The 23,468-nt window shown below is 33.2% G+C and overlaps 1 protein-coding gene across 1 annotated transcript in view; it reads right to left on the bottom strand.

Moving 5' to 3' along the window:
- Window positions 1-2,312: 2,312 nt before the first annotated feature.
- Fuss (SKI family transcriptional corepressor fussel) overlaps window positions 2,313-23,468 on the bottom strand; it is a 47,493-nt gene continuing 26,337 nt past the window's right edge. The window contains exons 6-7 of the mRNA XM_076778321.1: window positions 6,332-6,461; window positions 2,313-2,592 (exon numbers count right to left, since the gene is read on the bottom strand). Coding sequence (XP_076634436.1) covers window positions 2,492-2,592; window positions 6,332-6,461 — 231 coding nt within the window. The 3' untranslated portion in view covers window positions 2,313-2,491. The remainder of the gene's footprint in view (window positions 2,593-6,331; window positions 6,462-23,468) is intronic.

Here is a 23,468-nt window from a genome sequence, read left to right as displayed (position 1 = left end):
CGTAACCTTAAAATTTATACATACCGTTTGGATATTTTCATCAAATTAATTACTTAATCCCGTGCTGATGCACAGAGTGTTATTGCTGAAATGAAATTTCGTGGGAACATGTTTGTGCAAATGCACTGACGAGCAAAACTGTAGACGTTTAATTACTTATCATGGCTGCTAAATAAAAAGTAGTCAATTAGACTATTTTGTCCTTTTTCATTCAAACATTATTTGGAACAAGTAACTATATTCTTAAGAAATCCAGTATAGTAATTTTAAAGATGGTTCAAATTATATTTGAATTATAAATGAATAGTAGATATTTTTTGTTTCATTTTATGATTAAAATTCTAATTTTTATCTTAGTAACAAATTAAAATCTGTCCATCTATTATTCGTTAGTTCAAATTTCACTAAATATGTTTTTAAAAGGGTGAGTAGAGATTTTAATCACAAACCGTGGCTACACAAAATGGCGGATTACTTGCGTCGAATAAACATAAATTAGGGGGGGAATATAACAATTTTTTAAATTACTTACTGAACCTCATTCTTAAATTACATAAATCCAAAGTAAAGATGAGAAAAATCTATGGTTATTTTGGAAAATCAAGAGATGTTTATACAACAAACCAAAAAACGAAAGGAAGGAACTTGTGTTTTTAGGTACAATGTACATATTACAGATATAGAACAATGAAAATAATTTAACAAGGATCCACATATTTATTATATATTAGAATTATTTTAGTATTTATATATTGTTTACAATTTTGCTCGTCACCGTAAATTACGTAGAAACGAACAGGTGCAAACAGATCACTGAAATTTCATTTGTATTAAGGATTAACAAACGAATGAACCTTCGGATTAAAAATTAATTAATCTATATTTACAATAAATCTAAAACAATCGCGAACAGGAAATCTTTGATTTTGAAAGATTTTCATATTCCTGCGAATCGGGAGATTCATTCGATAACATTTCTATCCATTCTCGGGATAATAAAATTCATATTTATTCTAGGGATAAATATAAGTATCACTTAAGTATTGGAAATTTGTTTCTACCTGTACTTTTCGCCATTTGCACGCTTAAGTGTGTGAAATTCTTCTTAAGCTTCGTTATAATACGGTATATAATACGGTATAATTCCATGTACACGTGAAATGTAATGTGATTATGTCTACTTGCATGGTCACAGAGAACTGATAATTTTTTTTAAGTATTCTATCCACATAATTTAAATACAAATACTGAGCGTCACGCGAAACTCGTTGATTTCAATATGACTGTGGCGAACGTGGGAGGCGACGCCATATTAATCACGTCGGGGTCGGTCGATCGCTTGCGAGAGCGCGACCCCTCTGGTGGCGAGCATTGGAGGCGACGTCACACGCCTGATCGCGCGAAAATTTAATTACACGAACATTTATATGTTTTTAGCAACGTTTCTGCGAATAACTGTTTTGTACATACAATCTACAGCACAAAAAAATATCGCGAATCACGGTACTTCTCGTTCACATTCTCTGTGTAATGATATCGCATTAATTTCAGAATTAATTTACGTACACGCAGCTACAATAATACAATATAAAAATCACGATCGATTTCTTTGTGCATTGTATAAATGTGAAGAATGAAAACAGGAGTTCTAACATTCTAGATAAATATATGTATACATTTTAATTGTTTCTACGTATCGTATTTGAATGCTGACAATACTCGATTCCAGTCGTTTCCATTACCGCCTTTCATTTATTTAAATCGATTATTATTTCTCAATATACGAACACGTAAATGCAGAAGCACGGAAATCGGAATTCGAAAGACAGGAAGATTATATAAAACCATCCTCTACAATAGGGGTACCCGATACTTTTATACACGATGATCAACAATGCTCAGTGATGAAACTTACTATAATACAGAGAATGCTCAATCGTACTATCAAAATCCTGATGATTTTTGAAAATTAAAATAAATTAATTCACCGAACGGAAATAAAAATATACCCTTTCGTTTCCTATGTATTAACTTTCTCAATTTCTGTGAATTAAATGTATTTTCAAAACTATAGAAATATATGTAATCGAAGATAAATCCAAGAAACTATAGTAGAACTCTGTTTTACCTGTCGTTCAAAGCCCTGAAAATAATTTTATTTTATTTATGCAACAGAATAGTAATTGTACGTTGAATAATTAGGTAGAAAAATTTCAATCACTCTTCGATCGAGCCACCACCCTACTGAAGATGAAAACGGAGGGAAAATATACATCCTAACCTAAAAATATAAAACGATTGTAACTGTTGGGGTAAAAAAATAAATTAACGTAACGTGATTCACCGAGTCACCATGAATAGAGACGGAGACCCCTAATTTACAATATCTTTTTGAATAACTCTCTCTGTCTGTCACTCTCACCATGAATTTTCTCAATCTTCTGTCCTTTTTCCCCACTGTTCCTGTCTCTTGTCACCGCACCGGTGGCGATTAATTAGCGGACGCAGACGGACTATGGATCTGCCTGTAAAATATACCTCGTGGACGGCAGGCCGAACAATCCGAGCCCGTTCTCTCCGTCGGCTCGTTTCCTGCAATCATCATTGTTAAAAGTTAACAAAATCCCACGCCCCTCTGGAAAATCAAAGGAAACAAACAAAATCGAAAAACCGTTTCATTTATTCATTTAAATTGGACGAGTAATGAACCCGGCCTCAGAGGAAGCCAAACAAAATTGAAAAGTTAGTCGTGAACGATGTATTCGATCAATAACGATTAAAGGATAGATCGATCCTCCAACGCCAACCGATGCTATCGGTTTGCTCGAGATAAACGCATTGTTTCGAAACAATTACGGGGAATCACGTTTCCCTCAAGCATCACAAACGAGACAAAAATATACTCTGCATCCGGAATGATAATATTTTTACCATAAAAGATAATTTAATAAAAATTTCCAGTCAAACGATCAAATTCAAACATTTGTATGCTTCGATAATTATAAATATAGTTCGATTTGATGTGGAGAGGTTATGTCAGTGAGGAAAAAGTGTATTTTTAATATAAAACATAATTTAATAGAAATTTCGAGTCAGACGATCGAGTTCGAACATTTGTATGCTTTTGATAATTAATAATACAATTATAGTTGATGTGGAGAGGTTATGTCAGTCAGGAAAAAGTGTATTTTTACCATAAAACATAATTTAATAGAAATTTTGAGTCAGACGATCAAGTTCGAACATTTGTATGCTTCGATAATTAATAATATAATTAGAGTTGATGTGGAGAGGTTATGTTAGTCAGGAAAAAGTGTATTTTGATCATAAAACATAATTTAATAGAAATTTCGAGTCAAACGAACAAGTTCGAACATTTGTATGCTTTTGATAATTAATAATACAATTATAGTTGATGTGAGGTTATGTCAGTCAGAAAAAAGTATATTTTGACCATAAAAGATAATTTAATAGCAATTTTGAGTCATACGACCAAATTCGAACATTTGTATGCTTCGATAATTATTAATATAGTTCGAGTTGATGTGGAGAGGTTATGTCAGTCAGGAAAAAGTGTATTTTTACTATGAAACATAATTTAATAGAAATCTCGAATCAAATGAACAAGTTCAAACAATCGTATGCTTCCATAATTAATAATACAATTAGAGTTGATGTGGAGAGGTTATGTTAGTCAGGAAAAAGTGTATTTTGATCATAAAACATAATTTAATAGAAATTTCGAGTCAAACGAACAAGTTCAAACAATCGTATGCTTCGATAATTAATAATACAATTACAGTTGATGTGGAGAGGTTATGTCAGTAAGGAAAAAGTATATTTTTACCATAAAATATAATTTAATAGAAATTTCAAGCCAAACGACCAAGTTCGAACAATCGTATGCTTCCATAATTAATAATACAATTAGAGTTGATATGGAGAGGTTATGTCAGTGAGGAAAAAGTATATTTTTACCATAAAATATAATTTAATAGAAATTTCAAGTCAAACGACCAAGTTCAAACAATCATATGCTTTGATAATTAATAATACAATTAGAGTTGATGTGGAGAGGTTATGTCAGCGGAAAAATAAAAGTTTATTGAATATACTTGTGTAAATCACTCAGATTGCGTAACTCTTTTTCCAAATGAAAGATTCTGAAGGTACAAGCAATTCGTCAGATCCCAAATATCTGATTTTAATGGTCGTAGAAAATTGACGGAAATAATTATCATTCGTAGCAGAATGGAAATAGTAAACGTTGCTAAGTTGCGTAATCTCAAGGTATTTCGGACTGTGGCGCTCTAATATTAGTAATTAGTAATTAGCGCGGTACGAGTGGTTCAGTGGAAGATCGGAGTTTCAATTAATTAGAGTAATTAATCGCGACTGGAGTGTTAACTGGAAACGGAGGGTTGCCTTGATATCAGACGAGGGTGGGTCTTAGAGCTCGTAATAACGCGAAAAGGGGTTGCGGGTGAACTCCTCTTTGCGAGGAGGCGTGATTTCAACGACGCCTGCGCGTTTCTATTCACCGGAATTCGAGAATGGTCCAACCCAGTGATAACCAGCCTTTTTTTATACCGGAAAATTAAAACCCAATAATCCATTTGGGCCACGGTAACTACAACCATAAAACCCTGCTTTCTAAACTTATAACGTGAAATTTTTTACTCTCAACGCGGAGAACAATGACTTCGTTTTTTTATTGATAGGGTGCGTAAGAGAATATAATTTAATTGCAGTAAAAAGTTCAAACGTTGAAGGTTTTATACAGTTAAATATTTGCAACCAAAAGCAAAGAAGTACTGATAATATGTATATACGAATAGTGTATATTTTTGATACAAAAAAATTATATTTTCAGTGTGATATTTGGCATTGTTTTTTGCGGGAATGGGTTTGTTAATATTTACAAGTATCGTATATTAAAATTGGCTAATTTGGTAAAATTGATGGACAGTATTAAAATTTATATTCCTTTAGTAGTATTTTGAAATATAATTGTGCTCAGCCAGCAGTTTTTAATTTATTCGAATCGAATAAATATAGACACTATCAGTGATGATTAAATTTCTTTAATTTCGTGATAAAATTTCATCTTTACCCGAGTAATTATAGTATGCACGTCCATTTCGTTCCGTCCTTTTTCTACTTGTTCTTTTCAAATGTAATAACATGTAACTATGAAGAAATCTCTAATTAAAAGTTTGGGATTAACCGATGGAAAAATGCATATTGAATATTACATGTACATATAGAGTACACATACTAGGAACGTCGGTCAAACCATTAAAACAGCCATAAGCCGAAAATAACGAGGAAGTTGTGGTTCCTTGCTGGTGAATGTGAACATGGGATCATTGACTATGAGTAAAAACATTTTGACTACCGCGAACGTCGTGGAAAAATTCGTTTCTCTCATGCTTGTCTTTTGCTTGGAATCACTTTATACTGATTAGTTTTTCCCTTACATAATGTTTATAATAGCATCAGTCACAACAAGGCCATTCACAAGCATATTATACAATAAATTACAGAATTTATCATCGTTTTTGAATATTGATCGTTCGAAAAAATTTTGTACAAAAGTGATGTAAGACGTTTAATAATATTTTTTATAATATATTTCCTTCTCCCTTTCTGATCATTTTAGTACCTAAATATCGTGCAATATAGCGTCAAAAATTTATTGCATAACATTGCCAAACAATTATTAATAATTTTTAAATTTATATGAAAAATATGGTAGTATTCGATGAAGAAAAAAAAGAAAAACATTGAAGTAAGATGTTCTCGACTACGACTAGATTGTGCTATAATAATATATATTTAGTTAACTTATTTAATACTTCAGTGATATTAAATAATTAAATTATAAGAATTGTATATTATTTTTACTGAAAAGAATTAGCGATTAATTATTAGACACGTTTTTTATATGCTTCCACAAGTCCTGATCATTCGATCAAAAAATAAGTATTTGATAATTTTGAAAATAAATTTCATTATAGACGTAAAAACTAATGTTTGAGATCAATCATTGTTAAGTTGAATATAGTTAAGTAACTTTAACGTCTGAACAATTTATCATTGTTAGTTAGATAGAAGATAGATTTGTTTTCTAAAAAATAAATTTTCTATTTTTATTAAATAAAATTTACTTCTAAAATGAATTTGTAGTTGCGTTCAAAAGAGAAGTGTTTCTTAATAATTCATCGAGATACCTGAATATTTCATATACGATTCGTTACAATGGCACGGTTTTACCATTTAATGCATTACTTTTTATCGATCATTCTTCCTGCAACTGTTAGATACTCACCATTTATTGTATCCAGATACCGATGGAAATTGTTTCCTTGCCAATTGTCTGGAATTCTCGCGGGTTGAAGTTCCAGTTTCACGTCACGCATAGCTGCCGCTTCCTCTGCTATTTTTTCAGCTTCTCGTTCCTAAAATAAAGTCGAATCGAAACTTTGATACCTCGATCGTTGGATTAACATACAGGGTCTTCCGCCAACCCTGGGAAAAATTTTAATAGGGGATTCTAGAGGCCAAAATAACACGAAAATCAAGAATATCAATTTTTTGATGGAGGCTTCGTTAAAAAGTTATTAACAATTAAATTCAAAAATTTCAAATCGTTCTGGAAAAATTATTTCCGGCTGCGGGGGTCAATAACAAGCATTTTTAGTGAATAGACATATATTCGAAATCCTACTCATTTTCTAGAAAAAAATTCGAGGTGTGAAATTTTTCGACGGAAAAAAAAATTTCAAATCATTCTAAAAAAATTATTTTCTGTTGAGGGGGTTAATTATAATCACTTTTGGTCATTACACATACCCCCGAAATCCTACGCACTTTTGAGAAAAAAATTCCTTACCGAAAATCTAATTGTCTAAATTTTTCGACGGAAAAAAAAAATTTCAAATCGTTCTGGAAAAATTATTTTCGGTTGCGGGGGTCAATTGCAATCATTTTTGGTGAATAGACATACTCTCGAAATCCTGCGCATTTCCGAGAAAAAAATTCTTGATTTTCGTCTTGTTATCCGACTTCCAGGCGCGCGAAACACAGTAACGTAGCTAGAGATTGTATCACCCAGGGCGGTCTTCATTTTCTCAATAAAATAAAGTTCAATACGAGAATGAAAAATTCTTTAATAACATGTCTCCACACATTCTTAGGAGTAAATATGGGAATCAGGGAAAGTTATGAAAAATGTATTTAAACAGCCATGGTTGCAATTCTCTCAGTAACTGTTTTTCCTCACTTTTCAAATTCTCACGATCTAAAGGAAGAATTGTCGATTTTTAATATTGTCCTTTACGAATGAAAATAATTGATAACTAGTTTACGAATTAATTTAAATATTATATTTGTTACTCGGTGGTAAAATTTGCCTAATTCTGTTACGAAGTATTGCATCGTAGTTTAGTTGTTACGAGCATGGGACAAATAAGTGCACAAAAAATACTCGTATCTAACAAGAATTAAAGAAATTAATTTAATTAATTTTAGCAGGTAATAGTCCCAAAAAAATTGACGCTATGAAGTTAAGCGACTTTTGTACGAATTATGTTGCTTGTATTTTCGATAGGTCTGATAATAATTCACTCAGACAACATATACTGTTATGTGTTCATACTGTTCGTCGATGAAGGTGTGTAATGAAGTTGGTTTTCTTCAGACGACAAAGGACACCGATGAATACGAGTGGAAAAACGAACAACTATCCAATCATCGCGAATAGCCCACTCAGTTATGCAACGATGACCACAATTCAGTCGATGTGTTGTGGCCGACGTAGGTTTGCTCGACGTATGAATCTATAGTCTAAACGCAGCTATCTACCGAAGCGGGGAGCACTGCCTTATTTAATGTTTCTGTCGATAACGATCGTCAAATTACTTAAAATAATTTAATGAACCACTCAACGGCGATCGATTCGCGCAAATTATTCACGGTTACGGAAACACATTATTCATTTTATACGTCAAAGATTCTTTTTACTGTATACATAGGGATATATTCATTATTTAGGTTAGGAACTAGTTATAAGTTGGTACGAATGGGGTGAAGACAAGAAGAAACTGGCGGTTGAGAGTTGATGCAGATTAGAGGTTAGGCGAGTGCGTAGATGTACTACTTGAATGTTTTTATATAATTAAAGTTTTATCGTTATATGAAAAGGTGCATTTTTTTATTCTCAAATACATTTTACTATTGCCCAATAATGGTGATAACTACATGGAAATGAGTAATTAGAGATCACAGATTTCAGCGTGTATTTTACATACTCGTGTACTGTTAGTAATACTTTATATGTTGTACAATTATTTTATATAAAATAAAATACTCGAATTTTCAATTATATAATTTGGGAAAAGGTACAAGTGTATCGAATGTATTTTACTTACAGTCAATAAATTCACTAAAATATGACTTATTTTATCGAAAGGAATGTTAGCAAATTGAAAATAACTTCGTCGTTAAGCATTTGTAAAAGTTCATTTTAATATATGAAAAAATACAGCCCTCTGTCCAAGCAATGTTTGTTAAAGTGATTTGTGATTTAATTACCGATTCCAAATCCTGATCCAACCTCACTACAGTATAATTCTGACATGTTCCAACTGGATTTAGTGTAATTTATCTTTTTCAAGAAGCAGAAAATAATCGACGACGAATAAGCTTCTGAACCAGCGAGTAGCGATCCATTTTATCAATTTATGTAACTATACGTGGAATTAGAGCTTTCGATTATTTTAACGAAAAAGGCAAATTAAACGTTTAATGTTAGATGTTACTTTAGAAGATTAACGTTCGTAAACTGAATGCCCGCTTCGTTTTTACGACAGTGTTTTACGTTTTACCGATCCTTGCGATAAGATTCGATGATTAAATCAATTCCCTGAAAGAACCACGTGACGGATGTTATTTAAAAATCAGCGTATGCCGGGGCTTTCGTACGTTTCGTGACGAAGAGCACACGAATTGTAAAAATGTCGGGGAACCGACACGCGAGGATGCATTTTTAACAAGTTTCAGGCATGTACTCTTTGTTCAACCATGATTCCTTCTCCGATCGTTACGTAAAAGTCGACACTGTCAACCTTTTGCGAAAGGTAGATTTAATACCGTGACGATCACGATTTAAAAATGTAAGTAAAACCACAATCTGTTTCGCTATCGCCTAGAATGTTCCAAATTAGGTTAAATAGACATTCGATATTAAACAATTTAAACGAATGCATTTCTACAGTAAAATTTCTTTTAACAAAAGAGTAAATGCCCTGTCGTAATTTCAATTTATCATATTTTAGTTTTAAAAATGTCGATTTCAAATGTTTAAAGAAAAATCCGTTATTATGAACATAACAAATGAAAAATAAGAAACTGAACGATCAAGTTTTAGGTTATGAGAGGTGAACCGATGATTTAATATTGATTATTAAGGTAAAAATTTTTAAAATAATTAGTAATTAAAGTTAAATCGATGTCGATTAAAATATGATTTATATTTTTGTATTTAATTTGCCTCAAAAAGAACAAAAATTATAAAAATATTGATTAATGGGAAACATTTTAATGGGGAATTCTAGAGGCCAAAATAAGACGAAAATCAAGAATACCAATTTGTTGATGGAGGCTTCGTTAAAAAGTTATTAACATTTAAAGTTTCATCCGAACTGAATTTTTTTTCTCGAAAATGCGTAGGATTTCGAAAGTATGTCTATTCACCAAAAATGATTGTAATTGATCCCTGCAAACGAAAATAATTTTTTTTAGAACGATTTGAAATTTTTTAATTTTGTCGAAAAATTTCACACCTTCTTGAATTTTTTTCTCGAAAAAGCACAGGAATTCGGGGGTATGTCTATTCACCAAAAATGATTGTAATTGATCCCCGCAACTGAAAATAATTTTTCCAAAACGATTTGAAATTTTTTTTCCATCGAATAATTTCACACTTTCTCGAATTTTTTTCTAGAAAATGCACAGAATTTCGGGGGTATGTGTAATGACCAAAAATGATTAAAATTGACCCCTGCAACTGAAAATAATTTTTCCAAAACGATTTGAAATTTTTGATTTTTAATTGTTAATAACTTTTTAACGAAGTCTCAGTCAAGAAATTGATATTCTTGATTTTCGTCTTATTTTGGCCTCTAGAGTCTCCCATTAAAATTTTTCCCACGAGTGACCGTACACCCTGTATATGCAGTAGAACCTCGATACTTGGTCGTTGAACCTTGTCCGTAGCATTGTGTTGACAACTGGAAAGAATGGTTACGTAGCAACATGCGTATCATTGTTACTCGAAGTATGTCGAGATAACGAAAGTTAAGTAACATTTGAACGGTTTTAATTGTTTCAGGGTCAGATTTTGGGAAAAATGTACATCCTTGTTGGATCTTACTTCTTTTGATCCGGTACCATTTGGTAATATTTTGAATACATTTTTGGTAGCACAATTAGAGGGAATTATGGTTCAAGTGGTACAAATCAGTCATCAACTTAGGGCTTGGTTCCCGCGAAGAATGAGAATTTTTCAGTTGGCACAATATCTCAAGAATCGTGGCGCGAAACACGTAGGTACATACGTATCGAGGTAATCGAGGAGATGCACGATTCGAGATATAAGTCCTCATGGTTGGTAGGCGAAAGCCGATTGAAAGCGTGACGCCTACGCCACGGTGAAATAAAATATTCATTCTAGCTGGTACTACGATTACGTTGTCACGTAATACCGCGTGAAAGCCCGCTGATTACATTTACTTTGTTACCCCACGAGAGATTGGTCATTGTTGTCTATCGACGACCTTAATATAACCATTATGATGTAGGTAAAACTGGATACTTCAATTTTTCCATAATGTAACGTTGCAATTTTTTATCTAACACTTGGTAATAGTTGTAAACCTCCCTCACACTATTTTGAGATAAAGGATAGACATGAGCGTCAGTCTTTGATTACACGAGGTTAAACAAATTTGCTCTAAAATCGTTTGATATTATATTGGTAGCTTAAAAGTTAATTATTAATAATATATAAAATAAAAATTTAATTTTTACTTCAAGAAAATCTGGCAAAAATTTTTCTTGATATTATAATAATGAATATTATCTATTGAAAGTAATTGTAAATATCGTTTTTGTGTTGCATACAAAGTTACACGATACTAAACGACGTTCTTTAATTATACTTTTTAATACTAATTGCTTACAACGAGCAAGGTGCCGAATAAAATTTTCATGGTGTTTAGTATTTCAAGTAATTACATTCTGTATACAGAGGAGCTTGATGAAACGCGCCGGGGGCACAAGGAGGGTCGATTTATCTATTGTGAAATAATTGAACGAGTCGAAACGTCAGGAGGGGTAGATTTTAATCGACGGGCTTATCCTAAAAATCGTCTTTCTGGCTTCTTATTACTTTTTATTTACTTGATTTTGTTTCTTTGCATTTTTATAACATTCGACGATTTATTATAATTGTCTTCTTTGACTTGTTTCGTATTTTCTAAATTGTTATATACAGGGTGATCAGCAAACCCTGGGAAAAATTTTAATGGGAGATTCTAGGAGCCAAAATAAGACGAAAATCAAGAATACCAATTTGTTGATGGAGGCCTCGTTACAAAGTTATTAACGTTTCAAGTTTCACACCTTCTCCAAATTTTTTTCTAGAAAGTGGGTAGGATTTCGGGGGTATGTCTATTCACCAAAAATGATCGTAATTGACCCCCGCAAGCGAAAATAATTTTTCCAAAACGATTTGAAATTTTTTTTTTCCGTCGAAAAATTGCACACCTTCTCGAATTTTTTTCTAGAAAGTGGGTAAGATTTCGGGGGTATGTGTAATGACCAAAAATTATTGTAATTGACCCCCGCAACCGAAAATAATTTTTCCAGCATGATTAGAAACTTTTCAATTTCGCCAAAATATTTCACACATTCTCGAATTTTTTTCTAGAAATTGGGTAAGAATTCGAGGGTATGTCTATTGACCAAAAATGATTGTAACTGACCCCAGAATCTGAAAATAATTTTTTTAGAACGATTTGAAATTTTTTAATTTTGACGAAAAATTTGTCTACTTATTGGAATTTTTTTCTAGAAATTGGGTAAGAATTCGAGGGTATGTCTATTGACCAAAAATGATTGTAACTGACCCCAGAATCTGAAAATAATTTTTTTAGAACGATTTGAAATTTTTTAATTTTGACGAAAAATTTGTCTACTTATTGGAATTTTTTTCTAGAAATTGGGTAAGAATTCGAGGGTATGTCTATTGACCAAAAATGATTGTAACTGACCCCAGAATCTGAAAATAATTTTTTTAGAACGATTTGAAATTTTTTAATTTTGACGAAAAATTTGTCTACTTATTGGAATTTTTTTCTCGAAACTGGTTAGGATTTCGAGGTTATGTCTATTCACCAAAAATGATTGCAATTGACTCCCGCAACCGAAAATAATTTTTCCAAAACGATTTGAAATTTTTTTTTTCCGTCGAAAAATTGCACACATTCTCGAATTTTTTTCTCGAAACTGAGTAGGATTTCGGGGTTATGTCTATTCACCAAAAATGATTGCAATTGACCCCCGCAACCGAAAATAATTTTTACAAAACGATTTGAAATTTTTTTTTTCCGTCGAAAAATTGCACACCTTCTCGAATTTTTTTCTAGAAAGTGGGTAAGATTTCGGGGGTATGTCTATTCACCAAAAATGTTTGCAATTGACCCCCGCAACCGAAAATAATTTTTCCAGAACGATTTGAAATTTTTTAATTTTGTCGAAAAATTTGTCCACCTTCCGGAATTTTTTTCTCGAAAGTTCGTAGGATTTCGAGAATACGTCTATTCACCAAAAATGATTGTAATTGACCCCTGTAACTGAAAATAATTTTTCCAGAACGATTTGAAATTTTTCTAATTTAATTTTTTAATAAGTCTTTAACGAAGCCTCAATTAATAAATTGATATTCCTGATTATCGTCTTATTTTGGCCTCTAGAATCTCCCATTAAAATTGTTCCTAGGGGTGACTGAACACCCTGTATACGCTCTTAGACTGACTATCCAATATGTCCAAGATAGGCCTGCTAGGAAGCCTTAGATTTCTCCGTGTAGCAAGCGCGCCACACAGTATTAAGAAACAAATATTGCGTGGAACGAAACAATGGAGGAATAATATTGGCAATATTAGCGTTTGGACTGAAGATTCTGAGAATTGTTATTGCTTTTACCGATGAGTCCACTAGCCAGGCCTGGGTACGAAACAAATCTCGCTTACCATATCTCTGTCTAGCAAGCTGCACTCGTCTAATCGCATCACGTACAGGCGGTATAATAACTGAACGAGCAGCTAAGATCCGTGGCCGTGGATCGTACACCTTGAATTTTCGCAATCATTTCCCCTTCCCTTGTCCTCGCCCTCGGCTTCCAGCCCCGAGATCTATCTTTCGGGCCATTTATCCACGGGAGTACGTGCGAACGTACAGGAAAAAGGAACAAAAACGAAAACAGTCTGTCTAGGATTTGTTGCGTCTCTTCGATGCCTACGTGTGAGTATTTTTTCTTCCGGCGATGGAACGAACGTTATTTATCTCTCGCTTCTGGCTGAACGACGCACAATGCGTCGCGTATGAAAATCATAAATCCTGAATTAATCAATTTTCGACCAAAGAACTCGTATACTTTTCCGAAGATAATACAATAATACATCGATGAATGTATAGAAAAGTAGACATTTCCAATAAAAGAAATTGAAGTGACCTTGACTTTTATTGAATAAAAAAAATCTGTTAATTTTTTCTACTGCAATTTTTATCGACTGATATTCGAAAAGATCTCTTCAACAATTAACATCAACATTTTTTCTCTATTTTTAAAAAAATAAAACATAATATAAAAGAAAAATTTTAATGGGAGATTCTAGAAGCCAAAATAGGACGAAAATGAAGAATACCAATTTGTCGATCGAGGCTTCGTTAAAAAGTTATTAACGTTTAAAGTTCCATTATCGCGCGCAACTGTTCGCTCATTGCCATTCTACAGGCGCGACTTTAAACGTTAATAACTTTTTAACGAAGCCTCAATAAACAAATTGGTATTCTTGATTTTTGTCTTATTTTGGTCTCTAGAATCCCCCATTAAAATTTTTCTCAGAGTTAACCGAACACCCTGTATATCGATAAAATCCATTTCATGAATTGTAAATATACTTTTTTGATATCATATCTATTGGTAAAGAATTATTCTTTAAATTTGTCCAAGGTGGTACTTAAAATTCGTAGTATAAGTTGGGGTACCTAATGAAAGCACAGAGGACGATAAATGTGTAAATGTCTCGGCAAGGAAATAAATAAACAAGCATGTAAGGGGTGGAAAAATAGGGAGGGAGGATCTCCACTTGCGGATGAGTTCCGCGTTCTCCCATTTGTAACTCCGTTCATCCGGCAAAGTAGGTAGAAATCCTTTCCCGCCCCCATCATCGGAACCCACCCTCGCTTATCTATCCCTGCCGCGGTAGCTATCTCCTGGTCCACCCTCCCCTCGAATCTCTCTGCACGGTTCCAGGTTGGCGAGGACCTCCGCACGGGTCAGCCGGTTGGTAGCATCGACATCGCCAGACCGAAAACCCGACACGCTCGTCTGCCCCTGTACCAGCCTCTGCCCATCCTCGCGTTATGGCTCGCTCAATTGTTTCAGCCCCGTTGATCCAATAAAGGATTACGGAGAAACAATCGTAGCGTGCGCCAACATCCCCTCGCTTTTCTGCCACTAGCGTCCCCCACCCACCCTCGTCGTTCCGTATACTCGTTCCTGTACACGATGGATTTTACCTAAACGGCAAAAGTTTCCACCGATATGGATATCCACACGACTCGACGCGATCAACGCCGTCCGTTTCCTCTGCATTTAGCGATGCGTTATCCTACATATGCAAAAAGGACACCCCGTTCAACGCGAATCCTCTAAATCAATGACTCGAATGCGTTACAATAAAAGAAAAAATTAGACCACTTGTGTTTAATTTGTCGCTATATCTTGAAAACTAAGGGCGAGTTTTGTTACTTGGGAAACATTAGGTTCGCTGAACGATAGGAAACTTGTGTTTATAATAATTTGTATTGGTAAAAGAAAATTTTTAATCCAGTCGTTACGAACTATATTAAGAAAACGTCCTAACGCTAGTCACACTTGTATTCGTTCAGTATTCACAAAAATATAATGATAAACGTATAAAGAAGAAGATAAATACATGAATTAATTTTGGAAACATATACGATTAAAGAGTTTCAATTAATGTTAGTGTGAAGTGAAATGTCATGAATAATAAGATTTGTATCTGAAAGTTGAAAATGTATATGTTGACGACTGATATAAGCGCGCTCTATGAATCGATGCCTGCACTTTAGTTAAATTATAGGTTAGTTCCAGCGACACGATCAACGTCGTCCGTTTTTTCTGCATTTAGTGATACGTTATCCTACATATACCCCGTTCAACGAGAATCTTCTAAATCAATGATTCGAATGCGTTACAATAAAAGAAAAAATTAGACCACTTGTGTTTAATTTGTCGCTATATCTTGAAAACTAAGGGCGAGTTTTGTTACTTGGGAAACATTAGGTTCTCTGAACGATAGGAAACTTGTGTTTATGATAATTTGTATTGGTAAAAGAAAATTTTTAATCCAGTTGTTACGAACTATATTAAGAAAACGTCCTAGCGCTAGTCACACTTGTATTCGTTCAGTATTCACAAAAATATAATGATAAACGTATAAAGAAGAAGATAAATACATGAATTAATTTTGGAAACATATACGATTAAAGGGTTTCAATTAATGTTAGTGTGAAGTGAAATGTCATGAATAATAAGAATTGTATCTGAAAGTTGAAAATGCGTATGTTGACGACTGATATAAGCGCGCTCTATGAATCGATGCCTGCACTTTAGTTAAATTATAGGTTAGTTCCAGCGACACGATCAACGTCGTCCGTTTTTTCTGCATTTAGTGATACGTTATCCTACATATACCCCGTTCAACGAGAATCTTCTAAATCAATGATTCGAATGCGTTACAATAAAAGAAAAAATTAGACCACTTGTGTTTAATTTGTCGCTATATCTTGAAAACTAAGGGCGAGTTTTGTTACTTGGGAAACATTAGCTTCTCCGAACGATAGGGAACTTGTGTTTATAATAATTTGTATTGGTAAAAGAAAATTTTTAATCCAGTCGTTACGAACTATATTAAGAAAACGTCCTAATGTTCGTTCAGTATGCACAAAATGATAAACGTATAAAGAAGAAGAGAAATAGATAAATTAATTTTAGAAACACATACGTTTCAATTAATGTTAGTGTGAAGTGAAATGTCATGAATAATAAGAATTGTATTTGAAAGCTGAAAATGCATATGTTGACGACTGATATAAGCGCCCTCTATGAATCGATGCCTGTACTTTAGTTAAATTATAGGTTAGTTGGTTCTGAACGACGATACCGGAGAGTACAATTGTCGCGTAGTTAATAATATACGACTATTGTTTACCTATTGTTCATGCACTTCATTTGTATATCTTTATATATTCAATAAACTAATGTTTTAAAGTTAAATACTGCGTATTACTGTCAGTGTAAAAGTTGATTAATAATGTTTGTTGTCCTTTATAGTAAAATACATGTTAATTTGCATTTCACACGCAATTCCGTCGTTCTATAGAATATACAGAAGCAGATTAAGTAATGGGGATTAAATATCATATACATGTATATGTATAATAGAATAAGGTGTAAACAGTGGTGGATATGAGAGAAGCTATAATTCCCCTTTACTAAAACCATATATCATCTGAATTTTAATCGTTTCAAGTGATTTCGTTATTCTTTGTTAAATGCTGAACAATTATCAAAGTTTTCATAATTTTTAGAGATGGAATTCTGGAAACCTCGAAATCTTTACTTTTATCGCGATAAAAATTTCCAAGATATATTAAACAAAAGCAACATTTTTATTAACACCAAATGCTACCTTTTATTTCATATAAATGAAATAAGCTGTGTACAAAATATCAAATAGCTCTAAATCGTAATTGAGGTTATGATTTTGAGGTTAGATTCTAGCAGCAGTTTGCTTCTGACTTTTTGTTGTATTTTGTGCATGTTTATGCTTTTGTATCTATTCTAATAATCATTATAATGTGAATGTGAATCACGTATTACAAGTACATTTACAATTTCAAAATTATTTTATATTTTGTTTCAAATTGAAAATTATATTTTGCAATTATAATCAGTTTCACAAAAAATAAACAGATAATTTTTGTATGTAATCCTGCATGTGATTTACAATAATATTTTTTGTATGAAAAAGAATTTAAAATTGAATTATCCATTATAGTGTTTTAGTAAAATGGTGGTCTCGCGTCTGGGATTATGAAAAAGAAAAAAAACTAATAGATGCATCGGTGGAAGTTTAGCGAGCATATTCCTATGCACAGGAGAGTTGAAATAATGGGATGTAAACGCGATATGTACAAGTTCGGATCAGGGATGCGAGCCACTCATCGAGTGCAAAGTTAGTACGCAATCGTGTTAGTCGAATCGTTTCCAGTCGGCCGATCTTGACCAAATTCATAGCGTGTTGCGGAATTATGCGGGGGAAATTGATTATGCTATCTATAATGTCAGCTTTGTTCGAGAGCGCTCTGTTCGTTCGATTTTGAGAGCTGGATTTACCGGATCCACGTTACTTCTGTTTCACCGACAATGAGAAATTTTTCAATTCAATCCTCCCTACGTAGGTTATCTGTCCCAGTACGATTTTAAGGAAAAGTGAAATTTCCTAACCCTCAAACTGCAATTAAAACAATCGTTTCCCCTTTTTTTCTGTCATTTTTGCGATATCTTATTTCTATATTTAATTGATGCAAATAAGAAGAATTAATATTAAAAAAAAAAAACAAGCTTATCTGGAAAATACCAATATATCTCAGTAATCTGACACCTGAAATTCACGTGGAATCAATGATTGGACGCAGTGATAAGGGGTTAGAATTTTACAGTTTTTTAAATTTGAAAATTAAAAAATTTTTAACTTTAAAAATTTGGATTTCTTTTTGTTCGTTGAACTGATAGTTCGTAGCTCTGAAAATAATATTATGTTAAAATTCCCATTCTTCTTAATATCGTAACTTGTAAATTGTTACCATCGTGTATCCCAATGTTAAAATTATTTTAAGGTCAATTTAATTACTAGTCCAATAAATCATTAAAAAAGAAACTTGTAATTACCTGAATTTTTAAATAATATTCTTTAAAAAACAAATCGTCTTTTCGAAAAGAAACTATTGCGTTTTAACTAGTTTGAAAAGCTCTATTTTTACCATTTTCACTCGAGCCTTTCGAACTGATTAAAACGCAACGATTTCGTTTTGAAAAGACGATTTGTTTTTTAAATAATATAATTTAAAAATTATGATTAAATATCACACGTTAAAAAGTTCTCTTTCGAGGTTAATTATTTGTCTGAATCTGTATGTTTTATTAATTTTAACAGTTGAATGTAAATTACGCGAGTATAGTGCATCGTTTAACGTGGCAGAACATTATTTGTAGTTTCCCAATTTCCCGTGCGAGTTGTGAAATAATTTTTCGCTAAACCCCCTTATTCAGATAGCTGGACTGTGAACACAGTAGCGGGGTTAACGAGTTTCATCCCCGATGCACCAAAATTTCGACGCCTTTTCATCGTCGGCCCGGACAAACCTCCATTTATTTATCGAGAGTGATCAATGCAGTGATTGCCGTTTTCACATATCGGTCGCCATTTCAAATTGATCGGAGCCTAGTGAAATGTAAAATTAGGAAGAATCGTTCCAACTCTACGACCGAAACTTTTTCAAATTACGCACTATATTTGTATTTAATAATAATCCGACTAAAAACGTTCAATTATTCGATAACAACCAATTACACGAAAAAAGGATTACCCAAAGTGTACACTCGAACCTGAATATTCATGGAAAGCGAAAAATTGATAAAAATTCTACAACCCTGTACGACGAATATTTAATACAATACAATTAATGGTTAAATATGATCCTATTGAAAAGCGAGAACAACAAACATAAAAAATAGGAAAATATTCTAATACTATGCAGTCACGTGTTACTTTTCTTCTTCAGATAACAGAAAAAAAGTTTTCTGTTTTCTATGTAGCAGATAAATTTTTATTTTATTTTAATAAATATTAAAATTTCCTAGATGCAAGTAATATTCATTGACAAGTAAATATTATCTGTAAATATAAACGTTATCCATTACTAAATTGGTCATCGTCAGACATACAGGGTGTTCGACCACTTCTGGGAAAAATATTAATGGAGGATTCTAGAGGTCAAAATAAGATGCAAATCAAGAATTTTTTTCTCGAAAATGCACAAGATTTCGGGGGTATGTCTATTCACCAAAAATAATTGTAATTGACCCCCATAACCAAAAATAATTTTTTCAGAACGATTTGAAATTTTTTAATTTTGTCGAAAAATTTGTCTACCTTCCGGAATTTTTTTCTCGAAAGTATGAAGGATTTCGAAGGAATATGTGTTCACCAAAAGTGATTGTAATTGATCCCCGCGACCAAAAATAATTTTTTTAGAACGATTTGAAATTTTTGAATTTTGTCAAAAAATTTCACACCTTCTTGAATTTTTTTCTCGAAAGTGTGAAGGATTTCGAAGGAATATGTATTCACCAAAAGTAATTGTAATTGATCCCCGCGACCGAAAATAATTTTTTCAGAAGGATTTGAAATTTTTGTTTTTTCGTCGAAAAATTTAGGCGCCTAATTAGATTTTCGGTAAGGAATTTTTTTCTCGAAACTGAGTAGGATTTCGAGGGTATGTCTGTTGACCAAAAATGCTTGCAATTGACCCCTGTAACTAAATATAATTTTTTTAGTATGATTTGAAATTTTTAATTTTGTCGAAAAATTTGTCTACCTTTCGGAATTTTTTTCTCGAAAGTGCGTAGGATTTCGGGGGTATGTTTAATGACCAAAAATGATTGTAATTGACCCCCACAACCGAAAATAATTTTTTCAGAACGATTTGAAATTTTTGAATTTTGTCGAAAAATTTGTCTACGTTCCGGAATTTTTTTCTCGAAAGTGTGAAGGATTTCGAAGGAATATGTATTCACCAAAAGTGATTGTAATTGATCCCCGCGACCGAAAATAATTTTTTCTGAACGATTTGAAATCTTTGATTTTTAATTGTTAATAACTTTTTAACGAAGCCTCAGTCAAGAAATTGATATTCTTGATTTTCGTCTTATTTTGGCCTCTAGAATCTACCATTAAAATTTTTCCCAGGGATGGCACGAACACCCTGTATACTGATCGTCGAAAATAGAAATCGCGTTAAGCAGAAGTATAAATATACAAGGAACCGTTCTTAAAAAAATCCTTCTCAAGAAGTAAGTACGCAAACGATTAAGAAATCCTCTACAGAATTACTCGACTTAAATATAAATCTCTTTGCCACGCATGTTTCGTGTTCGCTCGCGTGTAATTGGCACGAGTTTTAAAACTTTTCGTTTCGTTTAATGAAAGTTTCTTTGAAAATTAATTAATTTACAAAAATGTTAAATTAATCGTAGCTCGTCTATGGCTGCTGTAAACTACTTTTAACGATGGCGAAAATACAGAGATTCAGCGGAAATATTTTCAAAGTGGCGAAAAAGAGAGAGAGAGAGAGAGGAAGTGGATGGGAGAAAATAACGGATGGAAGATGGGTTGAATTCGAGGGTGCTGGGCGGAGCTGGTCTGGGCTGACGATTATAATTAAATCAACAGTCACCGCCCACGACTTCCATAGCGGACCTTCATTTCGTGCAGCGATGATATTTCTCCTCGGGCTACTCGCACAAATCGAATTAAACGAAGAACAAATATCACCCGTTTTAACAAAACGACGCGTACAATTGTATCGCGCATATCCCCTACGCTGAATCATTTTTAACGCAGTTATACTGTTTGCCCAGAGAAGTCTAAATATAGTCCTCAACGATTTAAATAAAATAAAAATTCCAATTTATTTCTATCCCTGGGTTGAACTGTTACATTGATTATTAATAAAATAAAAAAAAAAAACAAGCGTTGATACAAAGTTTGATATTTGAAGTTACATCGATTTTATATTCATGAACAAAGAAGCTTTGAATGAATAATCGTTGATGAAAAGTTTATATTTCGCCAGGACAACGCGAACGTGCACACATTGAAACGTATAAAAGATTACTCGATAAAAAGAAAAACTATTTTACAGCGACTAGCAAGATCTCCTGATTTCAGTGTAATTTAAAATTATTGGATGCAATAAGCAAAGAGGCGTTTATGAATGTGGAAGGCAATTTGAAAGCATTACAGAATTGAAAATCTGTATTGAGGAAAAATGAGGAAAGTTTTGACGTACAGAAACAAAATACAAAACATTGATACTTATTTCTCGTATATTTTATTACAATTTTTAAATTATACGCCATCGTTTTGTAATACCGATTTTCTGTAATTTTGTTTATTTCCAAGAATGAGAGGGCTATTTTTTTCAACTTTTTCCCGTAATAAAGTGTGTTACAGAATAAAAATCGATAACAATTAAAAATGATAAAATTGAATTTATAGGTTAAGCTATATGTATCCAGGATATTTGGTCACACCTGGGAAAAATTTTAATGGGAGATTCTAGAGGCCAAAATAAGACAAAAATCAAGAATAACAATTCGTTGATCGAGGCTTCGTTAAAAAGTTATTAACGTTTAAAGTCGCGCTCGTGGAACGGCAATCCGCGAACAGCTGCGCGCGCACGATAGTGGAACTTCAAACGTTAATAACTTTTCAACGAAGGCTCCATCAACAAATTGGTATTCTTCATTTTCGTCTTATTTTGGCCCCTAGAATCTCCCATTAAAATTTTTCCCATGGGTGGCCAAACACCTTGTATATAAAATTTGTAAATTTTCTGTTCGAAGTTGAAGTACCGAGTATGCACATTCAAAGTAAACTTATCGTATATTTTTGTACAGATTTTTAAAATGCACGCTTTAAGAAAATATATGCGACATAAAAGTGAAAGTTATCTTACGAATAAACTTCAAAACACGACTTTCTGTTGATATAATTCAAAAATTAGAAGTTGCCAAAAAAAAAAGTAGAAAACATGAGTTTTTACTAAAAATCATCTGTGCTTTGTGTCCACAGTTAATGATATTTTAAGCGATGCGAATTGATGTATCGTTTGAGAATGAAAGGTTCGATTCTAGGGAAATGTTACCGGGTTAACTTTCGTAAAAGCCCTTGTATAGAGGTTAGAACATACACTTGCCGATATATTAGTCAATTTAATTACAGAGTCCCAAAGGGTTCCACGGATATAAGGTCAGATGTTGGCATTTCGTTCGTTGCAGGGGAGAAACTTCAACGGTGCTCACCAGTTCTTAAAAATGCCAACCAGATTTCCTTAACTAATGACCGTAAGGGATGAAATATAAAAAGAAAATGTCATGCTTTTCTCGAGTTCTTTGAAAGCAAATGCGACCGGTCGTAAATTAATTCGATTCTTAACTCGATTCACCTTGGACATCCGAAGTTACGACTGCGTTTCACTGTTTCTCTATTAATTACAACTCAATTTGCCTTCGTTAATTTAAAATTGGTTTGCTGTAATTCGGAATTTTTTAATCTTAATCAGCGTACCCTACTAATAGAAACCTCTGAAATATTTGCTTAATTAAAACGTGAATCTAACTAATCGAAATTCATAATAGTTCTCACAGAATGAATAAAAATGTATGATCCAAATGGCTGTAAAAACTTTACAAAAGCTTTTTGGAGAGTAATACTATAACTATCTCAAAAAGTTAATATAGGAAGTCTTTAGTGGCTAAGATTTTTTATTAGTTAGATTTGCGACGAGGTAGTCGCACTTTATTAACTGAAACACTTTCGACACTGTGTATAAAAAGAGTGCTGTTTTGAGATGTAAACGCGGTTGAGATTACACAGAAATAACAGAGATTGAGAACGAGATGTGAATTCAAACATGTAACGCTTAATATAATTGCAAAGGATAAAGAACGAGTACCTTTAAAACAAGTTGACAATATCACATTGTTCGAGGAACGTGGATGTGAGCGAAAATTCACTACGATCGACTTATTATTAACGGAAACACGTGTAAACGCTCGCGGTTAGAATGAGACTGGCAAGATGGCCGCGAACTTGGCCACCGCGAGGCATCGATCGACAGGCCCATGATCGATGCGCGCGCCTGTCAATCATGAGCAGATGCCCAATTTCGGTGTTGAGCGCATCTTGCTTTGAGCTGATGAGCGCGACACTCAGCTCTTTGCGCATGTGCAAAGCGTGCATGGA

This window comes from Colletes latitarsis, chromosome 11 (genome assembly GCF_051014445.1).
Source record: "Colletes latitarsis isolate SP2378_abdomen chromosome 11, iyColLati1, whole genome shotgun sequence".
NCBI classification, from domain to species: domain Eukaryota; kingdom Metazoa; phylum Arthropoda; class Insecta; order Hymenoptera; family Colletidae; genus Colletes; species Colletes latitarsis.
The sequence above is the reverse complement of the archived record's forward strand: the minus strand, read 5'-3'. Positions and strand labels throughout refer to the sequence as shown.